The following is a 22,609-nucleotide window of genomic DNA, read 5'->3' on the forward strand; positions in this document are numbered from 1 at the left end:
TCAACCATAGGTAGGATTCTTCAAAGAGTAAATCACTCCTTTAGGAACCACATTACTAGCAAGATAAGGCTTCAAACGCTGCCCATTAACCTTGAATGCACCAGTGACCTCACTACGCACCTCAACAGCACCATATGGATACACTTTCGTTACCGTGAATGGACCAGACCACCTAGAACGAAGCTTGCCTGGAAATAACTTAAGTCTTGAGTTGAAGAGTAATAAGCATGCCAATGCTTATCATAAGCTGCCCAATTTCGAAGTTTCTAATCTGAAGATGTTTGTCATGCCAATGCTTTGTCTTTTCCTTGTAAATCCGAGTATTGTCATAAGCATCCAACCTAAACTCCTCCAACTCACTCAACTGTAGCAATCTTTTTTCTCCCGCAGCTTTCAAATCCATGTTCAACTCTTTGATTGCCCAATAGGCCCTGTGTTCTAATTCCACTGGTAAGTGACAAGACTTTCTAAAGACAAGTCTGTAAGGAGACATACCCAAAGGTGTCTTGAAAGCTGTCCTATAGGCCCAAAGTGCATCATCTAACTTATTTGCCCAATCCTTTCTTGAATTGCTCACAGTTTTCTCCAAAATTTGCTTCAATTCCCTATTTTCAAGTTCCACTTGCCCATTTGTTTGGGGATGATAGGCAAGTGCCACCTTATGAGTAACCCCATATTTCTTCAACAAAGCCTCAAATGACCGATTACAAAAATGAGAGCCTTTATCACTAATAATAGCTCTCGGCACACCAAATCTTGAAAAAATATTTTTCTTCACAAATCTCATCACCACCCGAGAGTCATTAGTCTGAGTTGCAGTAGCTTCAACCCATTTAGACACATAATCCACTGCTACCAGAATGTACTGATTATTGAAGGAAGAAGGAAATGGGCCCATGAAATCAATTCCCCATAAATCAAACAGTTCAACCTCCAGGATATTGGTCAAGGGCATCTCATTCTTTTTTGAAATGTTGCCAACCCTCTGACATCTATCACACATGCTCACATATTGTCTAGTATCTTGATACATGGTCGGCCAGCAAAAACCAGACTGCCATACCTTTGCAACTGTCTTAGAGGTACTGAAATGTCCACCACACTCCAAGGAATGGCAATGGTCAAGTATATCCTGCATCTCATCCTGGGGCACACATCTTCTAATCATCCCATCTGCACAGCGTTCATAGAGTAGCAGTTCTTCCCAAAAATAATGCTTCACATCCCACAAAAACTTTTTCGTCTGATGATAGCTCAAATCAGGGGGAACAATGCCACTCACCAAATAGTTCACGAAATCAACATACCAGGGGATGACTGAAACTGCCAACAACTGCTCATCTGGAAAGCTTTTATTAATGGGCACCTCATCTGCTCTTGACTGCCCCTCTAATCTAGACAAGTGATCTGCCACCACATTCTCCATGCCTCTCTTGTCTCGAATCTCAAGATCAAATTCTTGAAGCAACAGCACCCACCGAATCAAGCGCGGTTTGGCATCTTTCTTTTTCAGCAAGTACTTGATTGCTGAATGGTCCGTATATACGATCACCTTGGAACCTACAAGATAAGATCGAAACTTATCAAAAGCAAACACAACAGCAAGCAATTCTTTTTCAGTAGTTGCATAATTCAACTGTGCATTATTTAAAACTCTACTAGCATAATATATAACATGCAACTTTCTGTCTTTTCTCTGGCCGAGAACAGCACCCAAAGTGAAATCACTAGCATCACACATTAGCTCAAAAGGCAAACTCCAATCTGGGGCTGCCTTAATTGGTGCTGACACCAACTCTTGCTTTAACCTGTTAAAAGCATTCAAACAGTCCTTATCAAAATCAAACACAACATCCTTATTCAACAGATTACAAAGAGGTTTAGAAATTTTAGAGAAATCCTTAATAAAACGCCGGTAAAATCCTGTGTGACCAAGAAAACTTCTAACTCCCTTAACATTTGCAGGTGGTGGCAATTTTTCAATAATTTCTATTTTTGCTCGGTCCACTTCAAGGCCTCTTGCTGAAATTTTGTGGCCCAAAACAATACCTTCCTGCACCATAAAATGATATTTCTCCCAATTCAAGACCAAATTGGTCTCCTCACAGCGCTGCAAAACTCAAGACAAGTTATCTAAACAACTATCAAAAGAAGATCCAAAAACAGAAAAATTATCCATGAAAACCTCCATGATCTTTTCAATAAAATCAGAGAAAATAGCCATCATGCAACGTTGAAATGTAGCAGGTGCATTACACAAACCAAAAGGCATCCTACGAAATGCAAAAGTACCATAAGGACAAGTGAAGGTGGTCTTTTCTTGATCTTCGGGGGATATAGAAATCTGGTTATACCCTGAATAACCATCTAAAAAACAGTAATACGCATACCCAGCAAGTCTCTCAAGCACCTGATCAAGAAAATGTAAAGAAAAATGATCCTTACGGGTAACACTATTAAGTTTCCTATAATCTATGCAGACTCTCCACCCAGTTACTGTCCTAGTGGGAATTAATTCATTATTTTTATTATGCACCACAGTCATCCCACCCTTTTTAGGTACTACCTGCACTGGACTAATCCATGAACTATCAGATATAGGATAAATAATCCTTGCATCTAACCATTTAAGAACTTCAGCCCTAACTACTTCTTTCATGTTAGGATTTAACCGTCTCTGATTTTCAACAATAGGTTTATGGTTATCCTCCATTAAAATTCTATGCATACACAATGAAGGGCTAATTCCTCTAAGGTCTGATATAGTCCATCCTATGGCTTTTTTTCTCAATCTCAAAATACGTATCAATTTGTCAAGTTGCTCATCAGACAAAGAAGCACTCACAATCACAGGCAAAGTATTATTTTCACCTAAAAATGCATACCTGAGATGTGAGGGTAATGGCTTCAACTCCAGAACTGGCGCTTGCACATTAGAAGGGGGAGGGGGTGGCTTACCTTTGCCGATATCCTCAAAATAAATACCTCTCTTTTTTTGCTTAGGACATGTAGCCTCTAATGCACACGCTACTTTAGCAACCTCTAGATTATCATCTTTACTTGTCCCTGCACTCACTAAACAAGTCTCAAGAGGTTCTTTAGTATTTTCAGCCCTAAAAACCTCTCTGGTCGACTCATCTACAACATCAACTCGAAAAACATGATCAGTAAAAGAAGGATATTTAGTAGCTTCAAATAAATTAAAATCTACCTCTTCTTCACCAACCTTCAAAGTCAACCTACTATTCTTAACATCTATGATAGCTCCAGCTGTGGCTAGAAAGGGCCGGCCTAAAATGATAGGGATCTCGGTGTCTTCTTCCATCTCCAAAACAATAAAATCAACTGGAATGATAAACTTCTTTACCTTGATCAGCACATTCTCAAGAACACCCAAAGGATATTTGACCGATCGATCAGCTAGCTGCAAAGAGATGGTAGTAGGCTTCAACTCCTTCAATCCAAGCTTCCTAGACACAGATAAAGGCATTAGTGAAACACTAGCACCTAAATCACATAAAGCTCTAGAAAAATCAACATCACCTATAGTACAAGGAATAGAAAAACTCCCTGGATCTCTTAGCTTTGGTGGAAGCTTATTCTGGATAATGGCACTGCATTCCTCCGTTAAGGCAATGGTCTCGAAATCTTCCAATTTCCTCTTCTTAGACATGATCTCCTTTAAAAATTTTGTATATGCAGGAATTTGTGCTAAGGCGTCTGCAAAAGGAATATTAATGTGAAGCTGCCTAAATACTTTCAAAAATTTCTCAAACTGTTGATCAATTTTATTCTTCTTAAGCCTTTGAGGAAAAGGAATGGGAGGAACATAAGGTTCGACTGGTGGTAGTGGGGATGTTGTCTTGGCTAGGTCCTCAACTTCTTCACTGACCTTCTTGCTCACCTCTTCATAGTCTACTTCATCACCAACTATAGTCTCACCACTTACCTGACCAAGTTGCTTACCACTTCTCAAGGTGACTGCCTTGCAATGCTCCTTCGGATTGACCTCTGTCTTACTAGGCAAATTACCCTGTCCACGAGAATTGATGGAATTGGCTAACTGCCCCAATTGCACCTCCACATTTCTATTGGAACTCGCCAACTGGTCAACCTTTGCTTCCAGTCTCTCAAATCTCTCCGAACTGGCATTGGCTAACTTCTCAATAGCTATCTCCCAAGACTGCTTACTTTCTGGTTGGGATGGTCTTGGTTGGAAACCAGGAGGATGGAGAGGTCTAGAACTGCTACCTTGGTTACCTTGATCTTTCCATAAAAAGTTGGGATGATTCCTCCAGCCTGGGTTGTATGTGTTGGAATAAGGGTTGTTCTGCTGCTGCTGCCTGTTATAATTAGACACAAATTGAACCTGCATACAATCAGAACTCATGTGAGCTCCTCCACAGCAATCACAACTCAATACAGGACTAGAAACGGAATTCACATTACCCAGCTTACCGAACATTTTTATTAGAGAATCAACCTTGGCATTCAACATGTTTATGCCATCTACATCATACATATCTGGAACTTTCTTAGGCATACCTCTTTCATTAGACCACTGATAATTGTTAGAGGCCATTTCTTCTAACAACTCATATGCCTCTTCTGTTGACTTACTCATTAAAGTACCTCCTGCAGCTGCATCTATGGTAATTCTAACTGAATGTATTAATCCATTATAGAAAGTCTGTACAATCAGCCAGTCAGGAAGACCATGATGTGGACACTTCCTCTGCAAATCCTTAAACCTCTCCCAGGCTTCATACAAAGATTCACCATCAAACTGAGCAAAACTGGTAATATCATTTCTAAGTTTGGCAGTCTTACCTGGGGAAAAATACTTACTCAGAAAAGCTTGTGACAAGGCATTCCAGGTGGTGAAAGAGTTAGGCGCTTTGGAATTCAACCAGGCCTTGGCTTTATCTTTTAGAGAAAATGGAAAAAGTCGGAGTCGAATAGCATCATCACTAACTCCATTCATCTTGATTGTATCACAAATCTCCAAGAAATTGGCAAGGTGTGCATGTGGATCCTCAGCAGGTCCTCCACCAAACTGCTCCTGCTGCACCATCTGGATGAGACCAGGCTTAATCTCAAAATTATTAGCATTGACTGTAGGTCTCACAATACTGGGTTAAGCACCATTGACATTCGGCACTGCATAGTCACTCAACAACCTTTTATTCTGGTTATCTTGGTTATCTGCCATGGCTTCTGCTTGTTTTTGCTTTGGCTCTAATCTTTGTTGTTTCCTTAATGCTCGTAGGGTTCTCTCAATTTCTGGTTCAAAAGGCTCAATTAGCTCACAGTTTCGTGGCATACACTAAATATAGAAAACGTAAATTAACAAAAAGAACAAAACAGTCTAAATTAATGCAGAAAATTATTTGTATTGATATTAAAAAAAATCCTCCCCGGCAACGACGCCAAAAACTTGATAGTCCCTAGACTCTACCACAAGTGCATGGGTCATGACAAGTAGAATAGGGCAAAAAGAGTATCGTTTCCACAAGGAGACGATTCAAGTACCAATTTATAAATTTTCTATATTATTTAGACGACCCCAAATTGATGTGACTGACTGCAATTTCTTGACCTGAAAAATCAAATATGAAAGGTTCCTAGGGCTTGGATTTCATCAATTGAATTCCTTCAATGAATTTAAATCTGATTGTTAATATTCTGCTAATTACAATGACTGAATCCCTTTTTTTTATGCGATATCCTCTTTCAAGGCATAACACCTATTCCTATATTAATCCTATGTCTACTTTCGTGATCATAGAAATTAATATAAATTCATTATGATCTGTGAAATTCTTGATTGTAGGTCACAAGGGTGTGCATTTATTTCTAAACTACACCACCAATGTTTGATAAATTCACCAACTAATATTGAACTTCAACTTTCGTTACTTCATTCAACATCTTAAGCATGCAATTCATGGCCAGTAAATTGCAAGAATGAAAACCGAAATCATCAAATTGCAATTAACAAAAGATGTTCAATACAACCATATTCAATTCATATCAAAAATTCAATGACTACGTCCTAGCCCTAGGATAAGAAAACTAGCAAATCATAACTAATAAATCAATCCCATTATTTCTCAAACATAAATTCGCATTCAACATTCTTAATAACAATTCAGCAAATAAAAAAATAAAAAATATATATATATAAGAGAAAGGAAAAGAACTCTGTATTTGCAAAAATCCTCCGTTCCGTTCTTTCTCCCAGAATTCCAGCTTTTTCTTCCTCTCGGAATTTCTAGCTTTTCCTCCTCTCGGAATTTCAGATTCTCTGCATTTTTTCTTTTTTTTCTGCTTCTCCTCCTCTTCGTATCTACTGCCCCCCCCCCCCCCCCCCCCCCCCCTCCTCTTCTCGGTATTTCCTTTTTTTTTGAATTTTAAAACAGATTTCCTCCCTATCTGCTAGCTGAAATCCCGAAATTATAGGCTGATTTTTAGATTCGACTCCCAGCTGAATTTAGAGCACCAAAATGATATACTTTGGAGTTGGACCCTTCACGAAAGTTTTAGATCTCGTTCTCAGCTTTCCAACGCACCTAGGTTTGCATTATTCTGACTTATATAACTCCATATACAAGCTGAAAACCGAAACAGGGTATGGGCCGCAGTAAAATTTTGGACAGATTCAGACTTCTCCGTTTCGGCTAAGGTTTGGACTTCAAAACGGCAGAAATTGGTTTTGTGATCTTCATAAAAGTTTTAGGTCTACCTATTATCTTTCCAGCAAGCTAAACAACATATGAAACGGAGGTCTGTAGCTTCAGTTAGAATCTAAAAACCGAACAGTATTCTGGGTTGACTAGACCAGCCTAATTTCAACCGAATTTAATAATTAAACACCTGCAAAATACCAAGAATTTTCAAGAATTAAATAAATGTAAAAGACACCTAAATTATGGACAAATGAGCTAAGAACATACAAAACACTCTAAAACAAAATAATTAAGATTAAGAAAATGTGTGAAATAAATTCCCACATCACCACCGTAGGGGATGGGGTCGAAATCAGGGAGTTGTCACGGCCGACTGGATGCAGCCGAGTTGACTTACCGTGGAGGACCGGAGATCCGTAGGTAACAGAAACGATGCGCATTAATTGTTAAGTAAGCCGGAGGTCTGCAGAGACCATGCGCATTAATTGTTGAGTAAGCCGGAAGTCTGCAGAGACCATGCGCATTAATTGTTGAGTAAGCCGGAGGTCTGCAGAGACCATACGCATTAATTGTTGAGTAAGCCGCTTAAGGCTTGGTCCCAAATCGGGCCGTAGGAGGATGTGACCGCAGCGGGCAGTCGGCGAGGTCCGGCTTCCGGGATCGGATGCCTTCCTAGATCGGGCACTTTCTAGGTTGGACGCCTTCAAGGTTGGGCGCCCTCTAGGTTAAGCGTCCTCTAGGTCGGGCGCCCTCCAGGTCGGGCGTCTTCTAGGTCGGGCGCCCTCCAGGTCGGGCATTCTCCATGTCGGGTGCCCTCCAGGTCGGGCACCTCCGGCTATATGCTGACGGCCTGCTCATGTGTTTTGGGACGATTTATTTTCCCCCAACACCAACCAAGCATGCCAATGCCTCATACCAAGCAAGCTATGTGGCCATCAGGACATCTAGGGCTCCTTTGGTTCGTGGAAAAAGAAGGGAAAAAAGTGTGGTCAACAAAAAAGTAATGATATACCTTTTGTTTGGTTGGAGTTTTCAAAGGAGTGAGATGGAAAAGCTGTATTCCCATGGGAATATGATTCCCACATTTCATGGGAAAGTCTTTCCCATGAAAAACATGGGAAAGTTACTTTCTCATGAGGCGAGAATCACTCCATTTTTATTTTTTTCCAAAAAGGCCTTTCGGCATTAAAAAAATATTAAGGAGGCATTAAAGACCTAATTTTTATTAAGGGCATAATATGATTATACATAACTTTCCTAGAAAAGTGGATGGCCAACTAAACATAAGCATTTTGGAAATTTGTCACTTTCCCATGGTCAACCAAACATGCCAAAAGTACTTTTCTAGGCATTCTCTACCTAGGAATTTATTTTTCAGGAATCATATTCCTAGGAGGGAAAATGTTTCCCGCGAACCAAACGAGCCCCTAAGCTAAACACATACACTGACAAATAGTTAAGAGATTCGAGGTCATTACAGCAGCTCTTGTGTATGTATGTATGTACGTATGTATGTATGTGTGTGTGTGTATATATATAATATAAAATTGAGTCGTTCACTTGATAATAAAAAAATTTAGACAGATGAATATGCACCCAACACCAACCAAGCACGTCAATGCCTCATTACTAAGCAAGCTATGTTGCCATCAGGTTTGGCATCGAGGAATCGAGCTTTTAAACTAATGCCCAATCACATAATAAGATTTAGCATATGCTACAATTTCTTAGAAAGAATTGTGAAGTGGAGCTGCAATCAGCATGAACTTTTTGGAATGACAAAGAAATCGCGATAAATGTGAATGGGATAATTGAGTCTATGTCCTAAATTTATGGTAGATAGGAGGTGCTTGAGCTTCAAAAAGCCTAGAAAATATTTGGGCTACGTCTACTTCGGTTGGGCCATGACAGCAGTGCGCATGCACATGGTAACAACTCTCCTGCATACTATTAGTAACCAAATCTCACTAGATTTTCGAATCTATGGTTGAAGATTTTTTCTCTAAAACATACTATTTTGGGACCAAGACTTTCTGGATTTTCGGGAGCAATCCTTGGAAATAGTTTTGCCATGGTGCTGCTAATCCTGCCCACTAGTTCCCACATACGCCATATATCAGTAAAGAATTGCCAACTTTCCAACCTTGCCGATCCCCCAAGAACCCCCCCCAAAAAAAAACACAGATAAGTGGATGAAAATAATTTTAAGAAACTAAACCAGGATGCTTCTGTTGTATTTTCTCCTTCTTTTCTGGACTATCTGACACCAGACAGCCGCATGAAACCCAAAGCCTTCCAACTCGCACAAATGCATTTATGACCATGTTCAAATTTCCACTAGATGACATCGTATTTTTGGACATGTAGCTCTATGGCCCGTTCCTGGAGACTTCTAGTCTCCTTCAGACCATCTTTTAGATGGGACTGAGCCGAAAAGAGGCCCAGGTCTCCGGTTCCTTTTAGTTTGGCCGCCATCTCTGCTGCGCCTGACGTTGCTGTCTTTGGCGCTAGCTCGGGTGGTTTTCCTCGGTCCTGCCTTTGATTTGGTTGTTTCAGCCTTGAAATCGCCGCACCGCTCTTGAAGGGCTCGGACGGGAAAATTCTAAATCAGCGCACTGTCAACAGGCCAATCCATGGATTTAATTTTGCACAGACCTGGGCCTATTCAGAATTTTGCATAGAGTTGATCACGGGCCCGGACACGGGCCTACATTGCATTCATGTTTGGTCGGGCTTCAGCCCGAGCTTATTTAAAATTGGAGATCCAAGTTAATGCAAAAACTTAAACCATTGAGTTTTGGACCTAAGTAGCATATCAGCTGCCTCACCTTTTATTACTATCTGGTATGGGACTATATTTTTACAAATGAATTTCCGACATATTGTCACTGAATACCTATTGTCCAATATGGCAGTTGGGGATTGCTGCACTCAGTACCACTCAACCAATCGCTAACTTCTACATAAGATTGTGAGTAGCGATATGACAAAGAATTTTTAGCATTTTTCTTGTTGATTATTATGTATATTCCATTGTGCGCGAGTTAGAGATATTATAGATCGATACCGCATTATGGCCCTAAAGTTGATGTAAAAATATATTCCCGCAAACTCATTCTCGGCTGCAAAACACAACTGCAATAGGCAACATAAATGTGGCATATTCGAAACTCTACTTTTAATTCTTTCAGGATTTTGATTTAGTATCAAAGAACTCCGAGCGAGTGCTCGAGCAGTTCGACTCAATTCTTTTTGGTACAAAAAGAGCTACAAGTCGAACCACTTGAGAAATGAGTCGACTCGGTGAGTTGAGCGTGTAGTCCCAGTAGCATCCTGGTCGGCAGGACCAGCTTGGAGGGTCTGACAAATATGAATGATATACATTGGTCATCGGACAGGAGTCATGCCATGCACATGAAGGCAATGTTGTTCCCACTGCACAGTCCTATAGCTGGATTTTTAGTTGGAAGGAATCCTGTGGATCACCAGATTTATGACCCATTAAAAATTAGTACACCGTAAAAGATAAACTGTGACAGCAATAAGCTGAACAAAAAAGCCACGGCAGCCAACAAAATTCCCATGCACCACGGCTCACAGCAACCAATGGAAGATTCCATTACCAATATACGAGTTTCCCGAGGACTCATTTGGTTAAAAAAAAAAAATTCCCACTAAAATATTTTTTTTGAAAAACTTGAAAAAAATAGTTTTTGTAAATTTGATTGACCATAATAAAATAATATATTTCTAAAGTTGCTAATATTTGGTTGGACATCTATTTTACTAAAAAAATTATGTAAAATATTTGTATGTAAGAGCATTTTTGAAAAAAATTATCCCAATTTATACGTGGTGAGTATTGAATTTTTCCATAATTTTTTTTTCTTATGAAATATAAAAAATTTATTTTTATAAAAAACTACTTTCTCACATCTCTTCTTAAAAAATTCTAACCAAATATAAAATATTTATCTATTTTTTTTGTCCCATACTTTTTTTCTTTCTTCTACAGAAGGATCAAGAGGAGTATAAGCATTGAACCAATAAAGCATTCTCCGACAAGTCGTAAGAAGAGTATAATTATTGAACCAATAAAGCAAACCTTGGCTCTTGGATACTCTACAATTTTTTTTCTCCTGCCTATTTAGCCAGAAACAACTGAGTAGCCTCAAATAAGTCGACATTATTATTTCAGTAATCACCAGACATAAATCACTGGTTTCAAAAGTAGTTCCCATGATATTCATATCCACCGAGTGTGGGTCGCTGTTGTACCAAAAAAAAAAAAAAAAAAAAAAAAAAAAAAAAAAAGAAGAAGAAGAAGAAGAAGAAGGCATAAGATCCCCTTGCGAACAAGATTATTTTAGTAATCAAACCCCTCAAACTTTGGTATCTTTTCTTTTTGTTTGGTAAACCAGTCAACTCAAACTATATCACTGTAAACACAATCAGGACTTGGGAGTACCATATACCTCTAAAATTTTGAGGAAAATCAGCAGAAAAGATCCAAAAGAAACCAGCAGTATAGTTAGCCTCAAAGCTTGCTGCTAAATCTACTGAACCATTCCCTTCGCAATAATAATAATAATTAGCATTCAATTTGAGTCATGGTTCGGATATCAAATAGCAGCAAATGTACATCTGATTGCACTCGAACTTATGCCATAAGCTCAATGTTTACTAAAGACATCTTTACATACTGATCAATATGGGTGAAAGCAATGCCACTACCGGCATTGGGAGTTAAATATTCGTGCTGTCCCCGGACACGGTGAGCCCAAGCCATGTGCTGTGCCACCCATGAATACAGTCAGGCTCGCCTGTGCACGCCGGCAAGTCACCATGATTGCATACTTTTACCTTTATATTGTCATAATACAGAACTCACACGCCCATGGAGCTCTCAATGGCCTACTTCTTATACAACATGAGGGATTCAATGAGAAAAGCTTGCATACCTCAAACTCCAAAAGAATGTTCATGAGATGCAGCCCTGGCTGCTCATACAAGGACAAAGGAAACAGTTTTTGAAGAAAAGCTAATGGATCCTGTTGCTAGAAAGTGGACCCGGGGATGACCGCTCGGCTGAGAAGGAGGAGCTTCGTCGTGAGATGGCGGGAGACGATCTGTCGGCGAGCGGCGCCGACGGCGTCCTCCGGGGGACCTGCAAGAAGCCGGTGGCCGGGGTTCCCGGCGCCGGCCCTCCGATGCTTAAGTCAGAGGGAGCTAATGTGTAGAAGGAGAGAAAGTATTCTCTGGAGTTTCAGAGTCCAACCCTCTCTGAGGGGGAGGGGTTTTCCTTTTATAGAAGGGTACAGATGTACCTGTGATGTGACGGGGCGAACGGATTACCGTCATGATTAAGCACGATCGTGTGAATTAATGCATTGTCGTGGGAGATCAGGCCGAAACCAATGAGTCGTCCTGGCTGATCGAACGTAGCCGAGCGGATCAGCTGTTTGCCGTGGAAAGCTTGAGATCCGTAAATAGCACGCGTATTGATTGTTGAGTGAGCTGGAGATCAGTAAAGGCCATGCGTATTAATTGTTGAGTGAGCCGGAGATCAACAGAGGCCATACGCATTAATTGTTGACAGCAGTGGCAGGGCATGATCCTTGGTCGAGCTGTAGAAGGATGTGACCGCTGCAGGTTGATAGCGAGGTCGGACCTCCGAAGTCGAGGATGCCGAGGTCGAGTGTTCGGATCGGGCGTCTCGGAGTCGAGCGCCTGGCCGGACGTTCGGCCCGACTGCATGTCTTAAAGTCGGACGCTTCCAGGTCGGGCGCTCGCACTCGCAGGCACGTGATGGTTATGTGCCCATGTATTTCGGGACGACTCGTTTTTCCCCCAACAGATCCCTTCAACTCTAGACATACACACATCTATCTGTTTCTCCAGCCTACACTGAAGCACCACCATACAAATTCGAATGTTGTTCTTTTTTTCTAAAAAAAAAAAGGAGGAACAAATTGCAAGCAGACAGGGTGAAAGACCTAGCACACATACAATACTTGAATCCCCCACATTTCTATAGAGACCTAAGCAACAGGGAAGGAAAAAAAATAATGTTCTCTTCTTTAAAGATGAAAAAGAAAAAAAGATCTTTGAAAGCATCCTATTCCTTGCGTTTTTTTCAGCCAAAGGTTTCTCAAGCTTGGTCATATGTTGCAGTTTATAACACAAGGTGATATGGTGAGGATCTAATTAAAATGCAAAAGAAGAATATCTTGGACATAACAAGAAGAATGAGGTAAAGAGCACAGACCTTGGAAGAAGAAATCTGCAGGTCAGCAAATTTACACCATCTAAGGAGTGTGGATAAATCGACATCTTTACATGTAAATAAAGTGTCCTATGCCATTCCCCTTTCCATTCTCCATCTTTACCTCCTCTCCTTGATATGTCCACAAGCTTCCCCCCTGCCAGACCACCAGGGAAAGGAGGCAAGGACCCTGAAGATAGTGGCAACCCTGAAGAACATCGACACCTCACCGGCTGGCTGGATTGTCCATGGCATCACAAGAATGAAGGATTCAAAGAATTGGCAGTTGAGGTTGAGAATGCTATAGCTGCACTGGTCCAATTGTTTGCTCCTCGAATCGCTTGATGGTAGCAGCTAGGCGCGTCATGTTGTCATCATAAACATATGGGATTTTCTCAAACCATGTCACATTGCCTTTGGCTGGCATTGGCACAAACTCGCGGCATGGCTCGCCCAACACATTGATGGAGTCATGGTAATGGTAGTACCGGATCATGGACTCCGTCTTGTGGGTGGTTTTCCCGATGACATTTGCCGACATGTGGACACCAGTGGCCAATGCGTTTCTCGCCAGAATTGCATATTTGCGATCTCGCCGTACTCCGGTGATGGAATTCCTGAAGACCAGCTTCTCAAATCCCCATTCCCTGGAGATATTCCATGGAGAAATTTCAGGATACCAGCGAATGAAGAATAAAACAAATCGTAACACAAATCAACTTTGTCATTTGCTGATTGAACAACCAATTACTAACAACCAAACAACAATAAACTCTATAGGAAGAATTGCAGAAAACTATGAGAGAGCACATGATAAATGACAGAATTCTTCTGCGCTACATGCAAATTTTGTTATGAGCTGCTCATCAAACCTTCAGATAAAACTTATAGTGCCAATCTAACATAATTCGTTCCACAGAAAGTCTAATGAAAAAGGCATATCGATACGCCCGAAAGCAGAGCTTTAAGTGTGCAATTTACAGAACAAAGATAGCAGATGATCCAAATACACAAATTCCCCAGCTTCATTAAAAGCACGGGAGCCACAAGCATCTGGGAGGGAAAAAGCCATAGACAAGCCCAAATAAATTCCAATCCAGACAACACCTACATAATTCCTAAGCAGGAGAAGCTTATATCTGATAACAAGAATTTCGAGGTTTTCCTTCGCTTGCTCCTTATATGAAGTCCCCCAAGCAGCGATTTTTTATGGCATTGCCTGGATAAACATTTATCTTAAATTCAGAAAATGGATGAATAACAATGCAAAACCTATTAATTTTCTCTATCCCTTGAATTATATAGAAGATAAATATTGGAAAAGGCAAGAATAAATTAGAATACCGAGCAAAAACAAGTAAGGTGGGGAGAATCTAAGGAAAGAGAGCTTGCCTGGAGTAATCCCTCTTGGGATCCAGCACGCAGAGCTTGCTCGACATCGGATTCTGCTCGATGGTAAATTGGGTGTAGTCCGCCAACTCCCCCAGCACGGTCTCGAGCGTGTTCCCGTCCGGCAAATACAAGTACTCGTCGACATCGAAGAAGAAGGTCCAATTGGCCGCATGGCGATACCGATGCAAGCAGTCATTCACCACCAAGAACTGATTGTAGTAATAGCCATCATACTCCTCCTGCGCCCGGATATCCTGCACCGTGGCCCGCCCAATCCTCACCCAGGGCTCCAGCGCGGCGCGCACCGCTGGGCTGACCCCGCCGGCGTCATGGAGGACGAAATGCGAGCTGGGGCCGAAGAAGTGGGCGTGGTACGCCATCCATTCCCGGATCCGGCTCGCACTCAGGTTGCCGTACAAAGAGGATCCGCAGTAGAGATACTCGTACTTGAACGGCGGCCGGAAACGCGCCTCGTCGTAGGAGCCCGGGGGTTCTTCTAAAGCGACGAACTTCTCGTATTTTCTCGGGGAGGGGGAGTAGTAGGCGTGGAGGAAGAGCTTGCCGCCGGAGTTGTCGGCGTTGGGGTTCGATGGGAAGGTGCAGTTGACGACGACGACGGTGTAGACGCGGCCGTAGCCCCAGTCGGGGAGTATCCTGAGGGCCTTGGCTCGGGAGGGTGGGCGGCCGGGGGCGTTGGGGACCCACTCGCATTTGTACCAGGGCTTGCCGAAGACGTGGGTGGGCTTGGAGGCGAGGCCAACGATGGCGAAGGTGGCGGGGCCGCCCCGGTACGCGCCCATCTGGACGAAGAGCGCGGCGGCGCTGCCGTACGGGCGGAAGACCCGCTTGTTAGGGTCGGAAGGAGTAATTATTGCAACAGATGGAGCGGAGGTGGGGACCGAGGAAGAAACCTTTTGCGTTGAGAGGGAATTTACATCGGCGGCGGCGGCGGTGGCGGCGGTGGCGGTGGAGTTGAGGAGGGGACAGTTGGTGGTGGAGAGATTGTTGGCGGAGGGGAGGAGATGTTGGTAGGGTTGGAGCTGCCAGAAGGCCATGAAGAGGGTGAGGATTACGAGGGTGGCCACGAAGGGCTTGAAATCAAAGCAAGGGAGGGGGGTGAGAGAGAAAGGAGTGGCTCCTCCTCCTCCTCCTTCCCCGTCTTTCCTCATGGTGTGATTCTTTTGGGGGCTTCCTTTCTTCGCTTGAAGGATGGTTGATGTGCTTCTTTCTTCTCTCTCTTTTTTCCCTCACATGGTACACTGCGTTTTTATTTTTTAGCTCCTGCTCCTTTTTCCGGTGGAAGCAGGAAAGGAAGAAGGTATCATGGGAAGAAACAGGGGAATGATGGTTCCAGTTGCTTTTAGCGGGGCCGGACCGACCGGGTAGCGGTGCAGAGAATGCCACTGGCTTTTCCGAAATTTACAAATGCGAGGTTCTTGCGGCCCTCCGCGACATCGTGATAATAATTAAGAAAGAGTAATAATAAAAATAATGATTGGTAAAAGGAAATTTGCTCAATTAAATCCAGTAATTAGCGCCTGGTTTTGGTGTGAATGCGTGCTTCCCTGAGTGCCAGAGACCTCTCGCAACCGAAGCTCATATCCAGCTAAAAAGTATTATTTGATTCTTTATTGCTATATAAATATTCAAAACCTATCCAAACGAATAGCTGATACATAATTAAGTACACATCCGCACATATCCTTATATACTCTCTCATTTAAGTCCTAACATCTTCATCGGACCAAAGTTCAAATCTATTCAAATCTAATCGCAAGCACCATAATCTATCTGTGATCGGGTTATTGATCTGTGCTGCAGTGTCCCCTAATATACATAGGTTATGGTTCGATCCGCTCTGATACTATTCTGTCACAATCCAAGATCTTGACCTAAATAATTAGCCAGAAAGTATTATTTGCGTTTATTGATCCTATATAAGTACCCAAGATTTATCTATCCATCGAATAACTAATGTGAGACTAAACACACGCTCACACGGGTCCTCACAGTTGTTCCTCTCTGGCATTATTTCTTTTGGTAAAAATTTAGCTTGACTTGCCCTCCTCTTGTTCTTCCTGGTATATTTTTATTTTAATAATATAATGTAGGAGTATACGATAAAAGTTGTTGTGGTTGTGAGTGCAGTTGTAATGTTTAGTATTCTACCATGTATATTGTGCTTTAAGATGCAGTAGTTTTCCATCTTATAAGAATCCATTTGTTTCTTCCAATCTAATAATAATATACGATCCCAATAAAGTTTAGATACTATCCATAGCATATCATCATGATGCTATCCATCGTGTATTACACTTAGCTTGAACCAAGATTATTCTGCTAAGTGACACATATCTCCTAAATTTCATTGACTTTTTTTGACAAAATCAGAAAAAAAATTTAAATAATAGAACATCAAGAATATATATGTTATGCACGAACGCTAACATGAGACTATATTGATACAAAATATTATTTTTCATGAAATGGTTTATTTCCAAAAGAAAAAGAAAAAAAGATAGGCTGGCTAATAAATCGAGTCTGGAATGCTTCATTAAATAAGATATCTAATCAATGTTGGTGAGGTTGAATCTAAATTCATGCAAAAATACATAGGCCAAGCTAATATATATACATATAAGTCCTAAGATTTTTATAGTTGAAAATGTGGTATGCTAGTTTAAACGTAAAAATTATATTCCATTAAGAAACTAGATGCTAAATCCAACAATCCTACTTCCAATAGTAGTAAGGTTTTAACTTTAAACAGTCCTATTTCATGCGCAATAGGACAAATGAGGAACTCCAATTCTTGAAGAAAATAATTATTTTTACAGGAGGGTGCTAATTTGTTGGATTGGTAAAGTCATAACATGTTGGATATCGATGATTGAGGTCCAGTCAAATACTCATCCAATTTAAGACAGATTTTCTCCTATCTACATTCCCAATAAGATGATGAGAGCTGCATGGGATTCTTATTTCGAGTTCTAATATAGATTAATAAAATCGTTTGCCTTGGAATAGCATAAATGTGTCGTAACAATCCCTAACAAATTTTTAATATAATCATTACTAGATGGACTCCAAACTCTGAAAAAAAAAGAGGACAAAATGGAACATAAATTTTTCAAGATATAGCATGATAGAATTACAGCTTATTTCTATATGAAACTTCAAAAAAAATTATAAACCTCACCTTTTTTTTTTTGGTACAGCGGCGCCTCACACACAAAGAGTATTAGTGCTGGCCATAAAGTTAGAGAGAAAGTGAAATACATCGAAGACGACACCAAAGCATGAGTATATCAAATAAAGTCTCTAAAGTGGTGAGCCGTAAAAAATGCCATTCAGTCCATCATACTATTAACCTCTCGGAAGATATGGATAGTCCGATGAGGAGCGCATTTTTTCGAAAAAATTGCAGATATCATGTATTAGCCACAATCCACTTATAGTATGGCCCGACTTTTGGACCCATCCGATCACTATGGCCGACGAGGAGTCAATAATTTGAATTCTAAACTCCACAGCAGGCAAGGAGACAATACAATAATCCCAATGCCACAAGGCCGGCGAACGGCGTCCCCTAAAGTGCAATACTCATTAAGACGGAGCCTCATCTTGATCTCGGTTATATCCGCACGGTGGCATCCAATCCAAGCGGTTGGTAGACGAATCCCAGAACAGACAAGGCTAATTTTTAAAAAAATAATCACCAAGAAAGCGACTGAGGTCACGGTCAAGTGAGAGGCGGCTTTGGTGTTTTAAGCTTTTGATTGAAGAGTCCTACCACCAATTTTAGCAAAAAAAAAGAAGAGTCCTACCACCAAGCGGAAACCAGAGTGGAATTCCATTGCAGGGATGGGACGGTGTCGGCAGTGGCTCGAAGGTCTCCATTTCGAGATCCCGGGAGCCTTTAATTTTGTTAAAATTAAAGCCTTCCCAACTAAAAGTTATAGAACCTTTCGCATGGATATCGAATTTTATATAAATATTTTTATAAAATTAATATTTACCAGTATATTTTTTAAAAAAATATTTATTTTACTATTTTTTTATTTTTATATTTACATATATATCTATGCCATCTAACACTGTTAGAAATTAACGATTTCAAATTAAAATGATTAAAATATTCTTAATGAGTAGATGTACAAAAAAATATATTTATACGGCGATCGTGATGAAGAACAAAAACGTAATTTTAAAATTTTATTTTATTTGTAATTAAAAAAATATAATTTTTATTAACGGTGTTAGAAGAACCGTTTTATTAAGGATATTTGTGCAAAAACAGTATTTTATGAAGATATGGAAATAAATATAAATGTTAAGAGAGCATTCACGTAAATTTAAATTTTTAAAAGAAATTTATGCAAAAGATTCAAGATTATATCCTATACCACATGCATACCACCAATTATGGTTGCTTGTTTTTATAGGCCTCATTCATCTAACCCTTGCTACAAAAATTATTGGCTATAATTAGCAGTGGGCATGGCCACATGAAGCACGCAGGCACTGTGGTATATAATTCCTTCTTGCCAACCAAAGCCAACCATAGTTGGGTTCAATAATATATCAAGTGCTTGGATTCACACTATCCTGCCATACTCAATGGTTCTGCTAATCACATTATGACATGTAGAACTATCATTATTGTATAACAATTACAAGAATGAATTGTAACGAATGCAATTTCAACAATTATTCTTCCTCGAAAACAAATTCAACATCCCTTGGGCATGATGATTAGAGTTAAAAAGTAGGTCAACCAGGTTTCCATCCCATTTGGCTAGACTAAACCCTCAATGGATATGACTTTGGGGAAAACAAAAGAAAAGGAGCAAAATTAGGATCCTTATGCATGTTTTGTCTTCAAAATGGCGATCCCGTTCACAAATTTAGGTGCAAATTTTTCGGACCCACTGTAATGTATGTTCAAATTAGGTCTAGACCAAAGCCCAATTTATATTAATTGGGACCTTAGCTATGAGACTCATCTGGCTGGTGTCCCTCTTCTTGGTACATGCATCACGGAGAGGTTCTAATTGTGCTACTTTATATGATAAGGATCAAATTGGGTCCATTCTTGGATTGAGGTAAATTGGTCGCACACCCATCGTCCTCATGAGATAATGGGTTTTGAGCTAATGGATACTCTACAATTGCATTTTGTTTGGCAATCAAAGTGGTTGGCTGGGACCAACTAGTCCCAGATGGGAATGCATCTTTTTAAGGATCAAAATGGGCTCGCCCTGAGAGAAAACCTATACATCCCTCCTTGATTGAGGAATGTGTGCGTAGTATGGCTTTGTCCTACATTTGAGGTGGACCAACTTTGGCTTTGATTTTCTTGCACTAGAATTAGCATCAACTTGCGAGGGTTAGGCGATGCCTCGCTATCGTGGACCCTAGCGATGATGCTCCGAACGATCGCGCTTTGTGGATGGTTTGGCAGACCTTGGTTTGTAATATGGGGTGCTAGGAATGGACTCATGAAATGCTCCATGACAATGGCAGAACTACAAATGCACTCAAATTACCATAATGCAGCCAAGATTTATAAGGCATCTGCAGCAGATGTGGAAGAACAAGGGGGACAATTGAGCATGCTCTTCTTGAACGTCCGGAATCTTGGCTGGTTTGGGAGATTGTCTTCCAATTCTTTAATAAGAACCTCAGTGAGATAAATCGGAATTTCATATTAATTTAGTCAAAGGTGGTCCTCCTGGTGCAATAGAAATTTCACCCCATGGGCCAGCCCATAGGAAACCCAAGAGTTCATAGTCACATATAGGTTCTTTGATAATCTGAATACGATAAAGATTTTGAAACTAAAATATACATTATCCCTAGCTCAAGAACTATTAAGCTTGATTTCCTATTCCAAGAGATTTAACTAGATTATGAGATCCATAAGTTAGATTGCCCTTATTTTTATGGGTTTTTTTTACATGAATATCCTTTTAAAAATTCAAATTTGCGTGAATACCCTCTTAAAATTTAAATTTATATTTGTATCCTCATAAAACACTGTTTTTATACAAATACTCCTAATATAACGGTTCTTCTAACACCATTAATAAAAATCATATTTATTTTAATTAAAAATAAAATAAATTTTGAAATTACTTTTTTGTCTTCCATCGCGATCGACTTATAAATGTTTTTTTTACATATCTACCCATTAAGGATATTTTAGTCATTTTAATTTGAAACCGTTAAGTTTTTGATAGCGTTAGATGACGTGGGTATATTTGCAAAAATAAGAATTAAAAAAAAGGTACAATAGCAAAACAAGTGTTTACGAGTGTATACATGCAAATATCAATTTGGAGAGGGTATTCATGCAAACTTCTATATTTAGAAGGGTATTTATGCATAAAACCCTATTTTTATTATGAGATCCATAACTAAGATTGCTTTGTTTTATGAGAGGAAAGTAATACTAGTTTTGTAAAATTACTTGAATTGGCCAAACACCACCCAACCTGATTAAAGGCAATTTGGGCAGCAAAGGAAAGGTCCAGGCCCCACTTAATTGACCAATAAAAGCAAACAAAGAAAAGGAATTAGACTTAATTCAGCAACAATTATCTCATGAAACTATATGGAGGGAGCAAGAAGCTTCCCCTCCTTATTGATTAAAGAGGAAAATATTTACATGGGTGAAGAGGAGAGAAGAGAGAGCAGCACAAACAAGCGAGTCAAAGGAACAGCAGTGAACAACAATGAACCATGCAAGACATACAAAGTCCAGAAATCACAAACAAGCGACAAACATGAACATATATATTGCTGCTGTGGTTATAAATCCTCCAACAAAGAGACATCACCCATCTTGCAGCCATTCCTACTTTGCCATAAATCCTCCAACTGCTGCTGCAATAACAGCAGTCGGATCTCCCAATACGGCGGAGACGATGATGCGCACTGCACTGCCTGCAATCTGGCAGCACCTCTCAACCTTCCCCAGCGTCCCCCTATGGTGGCTCTGCATTGGCCCCCTGAGGCTTGGAATCCTAGTCTGTATGTCCCTAACCTTATTCTTATCCAAGTTCAGAGATATAGCTTGCCAACTCTCCACTAGTAGCTCCTTCACACAGGAGACATGAAGTGTGTAGTTCTTGCAATCAGACTTATAGGACCAGCCCAATCCTTTGCCCCCACATCTGAGACAAGTGCCTGAAACCCTTAGGCTAAGGTAGAAGTTTCTTTCTCCATCGTCAAGGCACTGTGGGAGGTTGGCACAGCATGGATGGAGATCGAAACCGCATCTCGTGCAGTGATAAACAAAGCCAAGAACATCTTTCCTACATGCGTCGCAAATTCTCATGACAGGACCAGGCGGTTTGCCATAGAAGCGGAACTCGCATTTCTTGTAGAAGGGGTGTGTGATCATGCTTGGTGCAAGGGCACAAGCTTTGTGTAGGTCGAAGTCGCACGCATGGCATTTGTACTTGAGGCCTATGCCTGCTTCCTTGCATCCATCGCAGCGAAAGGGGATCTCAGTGTACTCGATCTTGAGCTTATGTTGTGGATGGCTTGGGTGGAAGAGCTCTTTGTCTAGCTTCATGGGTCTCTACTGTTTATATTCTTTCTTTGCTCTTCCTTCTCGACTATAGAAGAACCGGTACGTAGGTTTAAATAGGGTGTCTCCATGTTCTTTGAATGGTAGAAGGAAGTTTTCTATTTGTATAATTCAAGCATCTTCTTTGCTCAATTGCTGCAAGAAAGAATAACACCAGAAGGATATGTGGCATTGGTAAACTAATGGGAGGGTTGTGGCGAAAAAATAAGAAAGCAATTGATGGAATCAATTCCAAAGATATATCAAGATTTTGATTTATGGAAGTTTTGCATTTAAGAGATAAGTCTGAATCTCCCTCAGTAAAGGATTTTAAGGTCTTAATTATATGAGAAGCCTAGAAGATTAGATGGATATGCTTATCTACATTTTGTGCTGCAGGTATGGCTCTTTTGCTCTCTCCTTATCTGTTTCTTTCTATTAAATAATCGTGATCATTTTAGTTTTAAATTCTTTGGAATATATTCAAACCTACCTCGTAAAAGTAGGAAAGGTATATCAAAGAGAACTTGCCCTCTAACACCATGCAATTAGTAGTCAAAGAGACCTGTTAAAGTTTTGCTTCTGTAGCAATCTTTTGCGGTACGTGTTTTGAACACCATGCATGGTTGGATGGCCAAAATGTTGCCCATCATGAAAATAAGCAAATGTCGCCCATCTCTCAAACTA

General features: G+C 40.5%; 3 protein-coding genes and 1 non-coding gene across 7 annotated transcripts; 1 reads left to right on the plus strand and 3 right to left on the minus strand.

Annotated features, from left to right (window-relative positions):
• Positions 1-5,074, minus strand: LOC120107363 (uncharacterized). The gene is made up of 4 exons (XM_089928111.1): positions 2,567-5,074; positions 2,186-2,410; positions 232-2,110; positions 1-188 (listed from the first exon to the last, which is right to left on the minus strand). Exons 1-4 carry the CDS (start codon positions 5,072-5,074, stop codon positions 1-3), a joined length of 4,800 nt encoding a protein of 1,599 aa, XP_089784237.1.
• LOC148699984 (small nucleolar RNA R71) lies at positions 4,713-4,819 on the plus strand. The gene has a single exon (XR_015973376.1). It is a non-coding gene; the product is annotated as a small nucleolar RNA R71 (small nucleolar RNA).
• A 6,187-nt stretch (positions 5,075-11,261) lies between the features above and the next one.
• On the minus strand, positions 11,262-15,727 carry GALS1 (glycosyltransferase family protein (DUF23)). Of its 4 annotated transcripts, XR_015975446.2 has the most exons (4): positions 14,347-15,720; positions 12,958-13,601; positions 11,651-12,596; positions 11,262-11,512 (listed from the first exon to the last, which is right to left on the minus strand). XR_015975446.2 is itself a non-coding variant. In XM_008778284.6 (2 exons), exons 1-2 carry the CDS (start codon positions 15,513-15,515, stop codon positions 13,256-13,258), a joined length of 1,515 nt encoding a protein of 504 aa, XP_008776506.3. In that variant the 5' UTR covers positions 15,516-15,720; the 3' UTR covers positions 12,779-13,255. The 4 variants fall into 4 exon arrangements, 2 of the variants coding, with proteins under 2 accessions (XP_008776506.3, XP_089785090.1); XR_015975445.2 differs by having other exon boundaries at positions 11,262-12,596; XM_008778284.6 differs by lacking the exons at positions 11,262-11,512; positions 11,651-12,596 and having other exon boundaries at positions 12,779-13,601.
• Positions 15,728-21,205: 5,478 nt separating this feature from the next.
• Positions 21,206-21,928, minus strand: LOC103696605 (protein VACUOLELESS GAMETOPHYTES-like). The gene has a single exon (XM_008778285.1). It carries the CDS (start codon positions 21,926-21,928, stop codon positions 21,206-21,208), a length of 723 nt encoding a protein of 240 aa, XP_008776507.1.
• Positions 21,929-22,609: the final 681 nt, after the last annotated feature.

The sequence above is a fragment of the Phoenix dactylifera genome, chromosome 2 (assembly GCF_051530095.1).
Source record: "Phoenix dactylifera cultivar Ajwa chromosome 2, Ajwa_hap1_PhDact_Kaust_v1.1, whole genome shotgun sequence".
NCBI lineage: Eukaryota > Viridiplantae > Streptophyta > Magnoliopsida > Arecales > Arecaceae > Phoenix > Phoenix dactylifera.

Bases quoted from the DNA above. Each gene is read 5' to 3' on its own strand.
- GALS1 (XM_008778284.6), bottom strand. From the start codon at position 15,515: ATGAGGAAAGACGGGGAAGGAGGAGGAGGAGGAGCCACTCCTTTCTCT. The intron at 13,602-14,346 runs GCAAGCTCTCTT...GAATATCTCCAG, and splicing joins CCCAAGAGGGATTACTCCAG to GGAATGGGGATTTGAGAAGC.
- LOC120107363 (XM_089928111.1), bottom strand. From the start codon at position 5,074: ATGGTGCAGCAGGAGCAGTTTGGTGGAGGACCTGCTGAGGATCCACAT. The intron at 2,111-2,185 runs GTTTTCATGGAT...TGAGTTTTGCAG, and splicing joins TTATTGAAAAGATCATGGAG to CGCTGTGAGGAGACCAATTT. The intron at 189-231 runs GCATGCTTATTA...AGTTATTTCCAG, and splicing joins GCAGCTTATGATAAGCATTG to GCAAGCTTCGTTCTAGGTGG.
- LOC103696605 (XM_008778285.1), bottom strand. From the start codon at position 21,928: ATGAAGCTAGACAAAGAGCTCTTCCACCCAAGCCATCCACAACATAAG.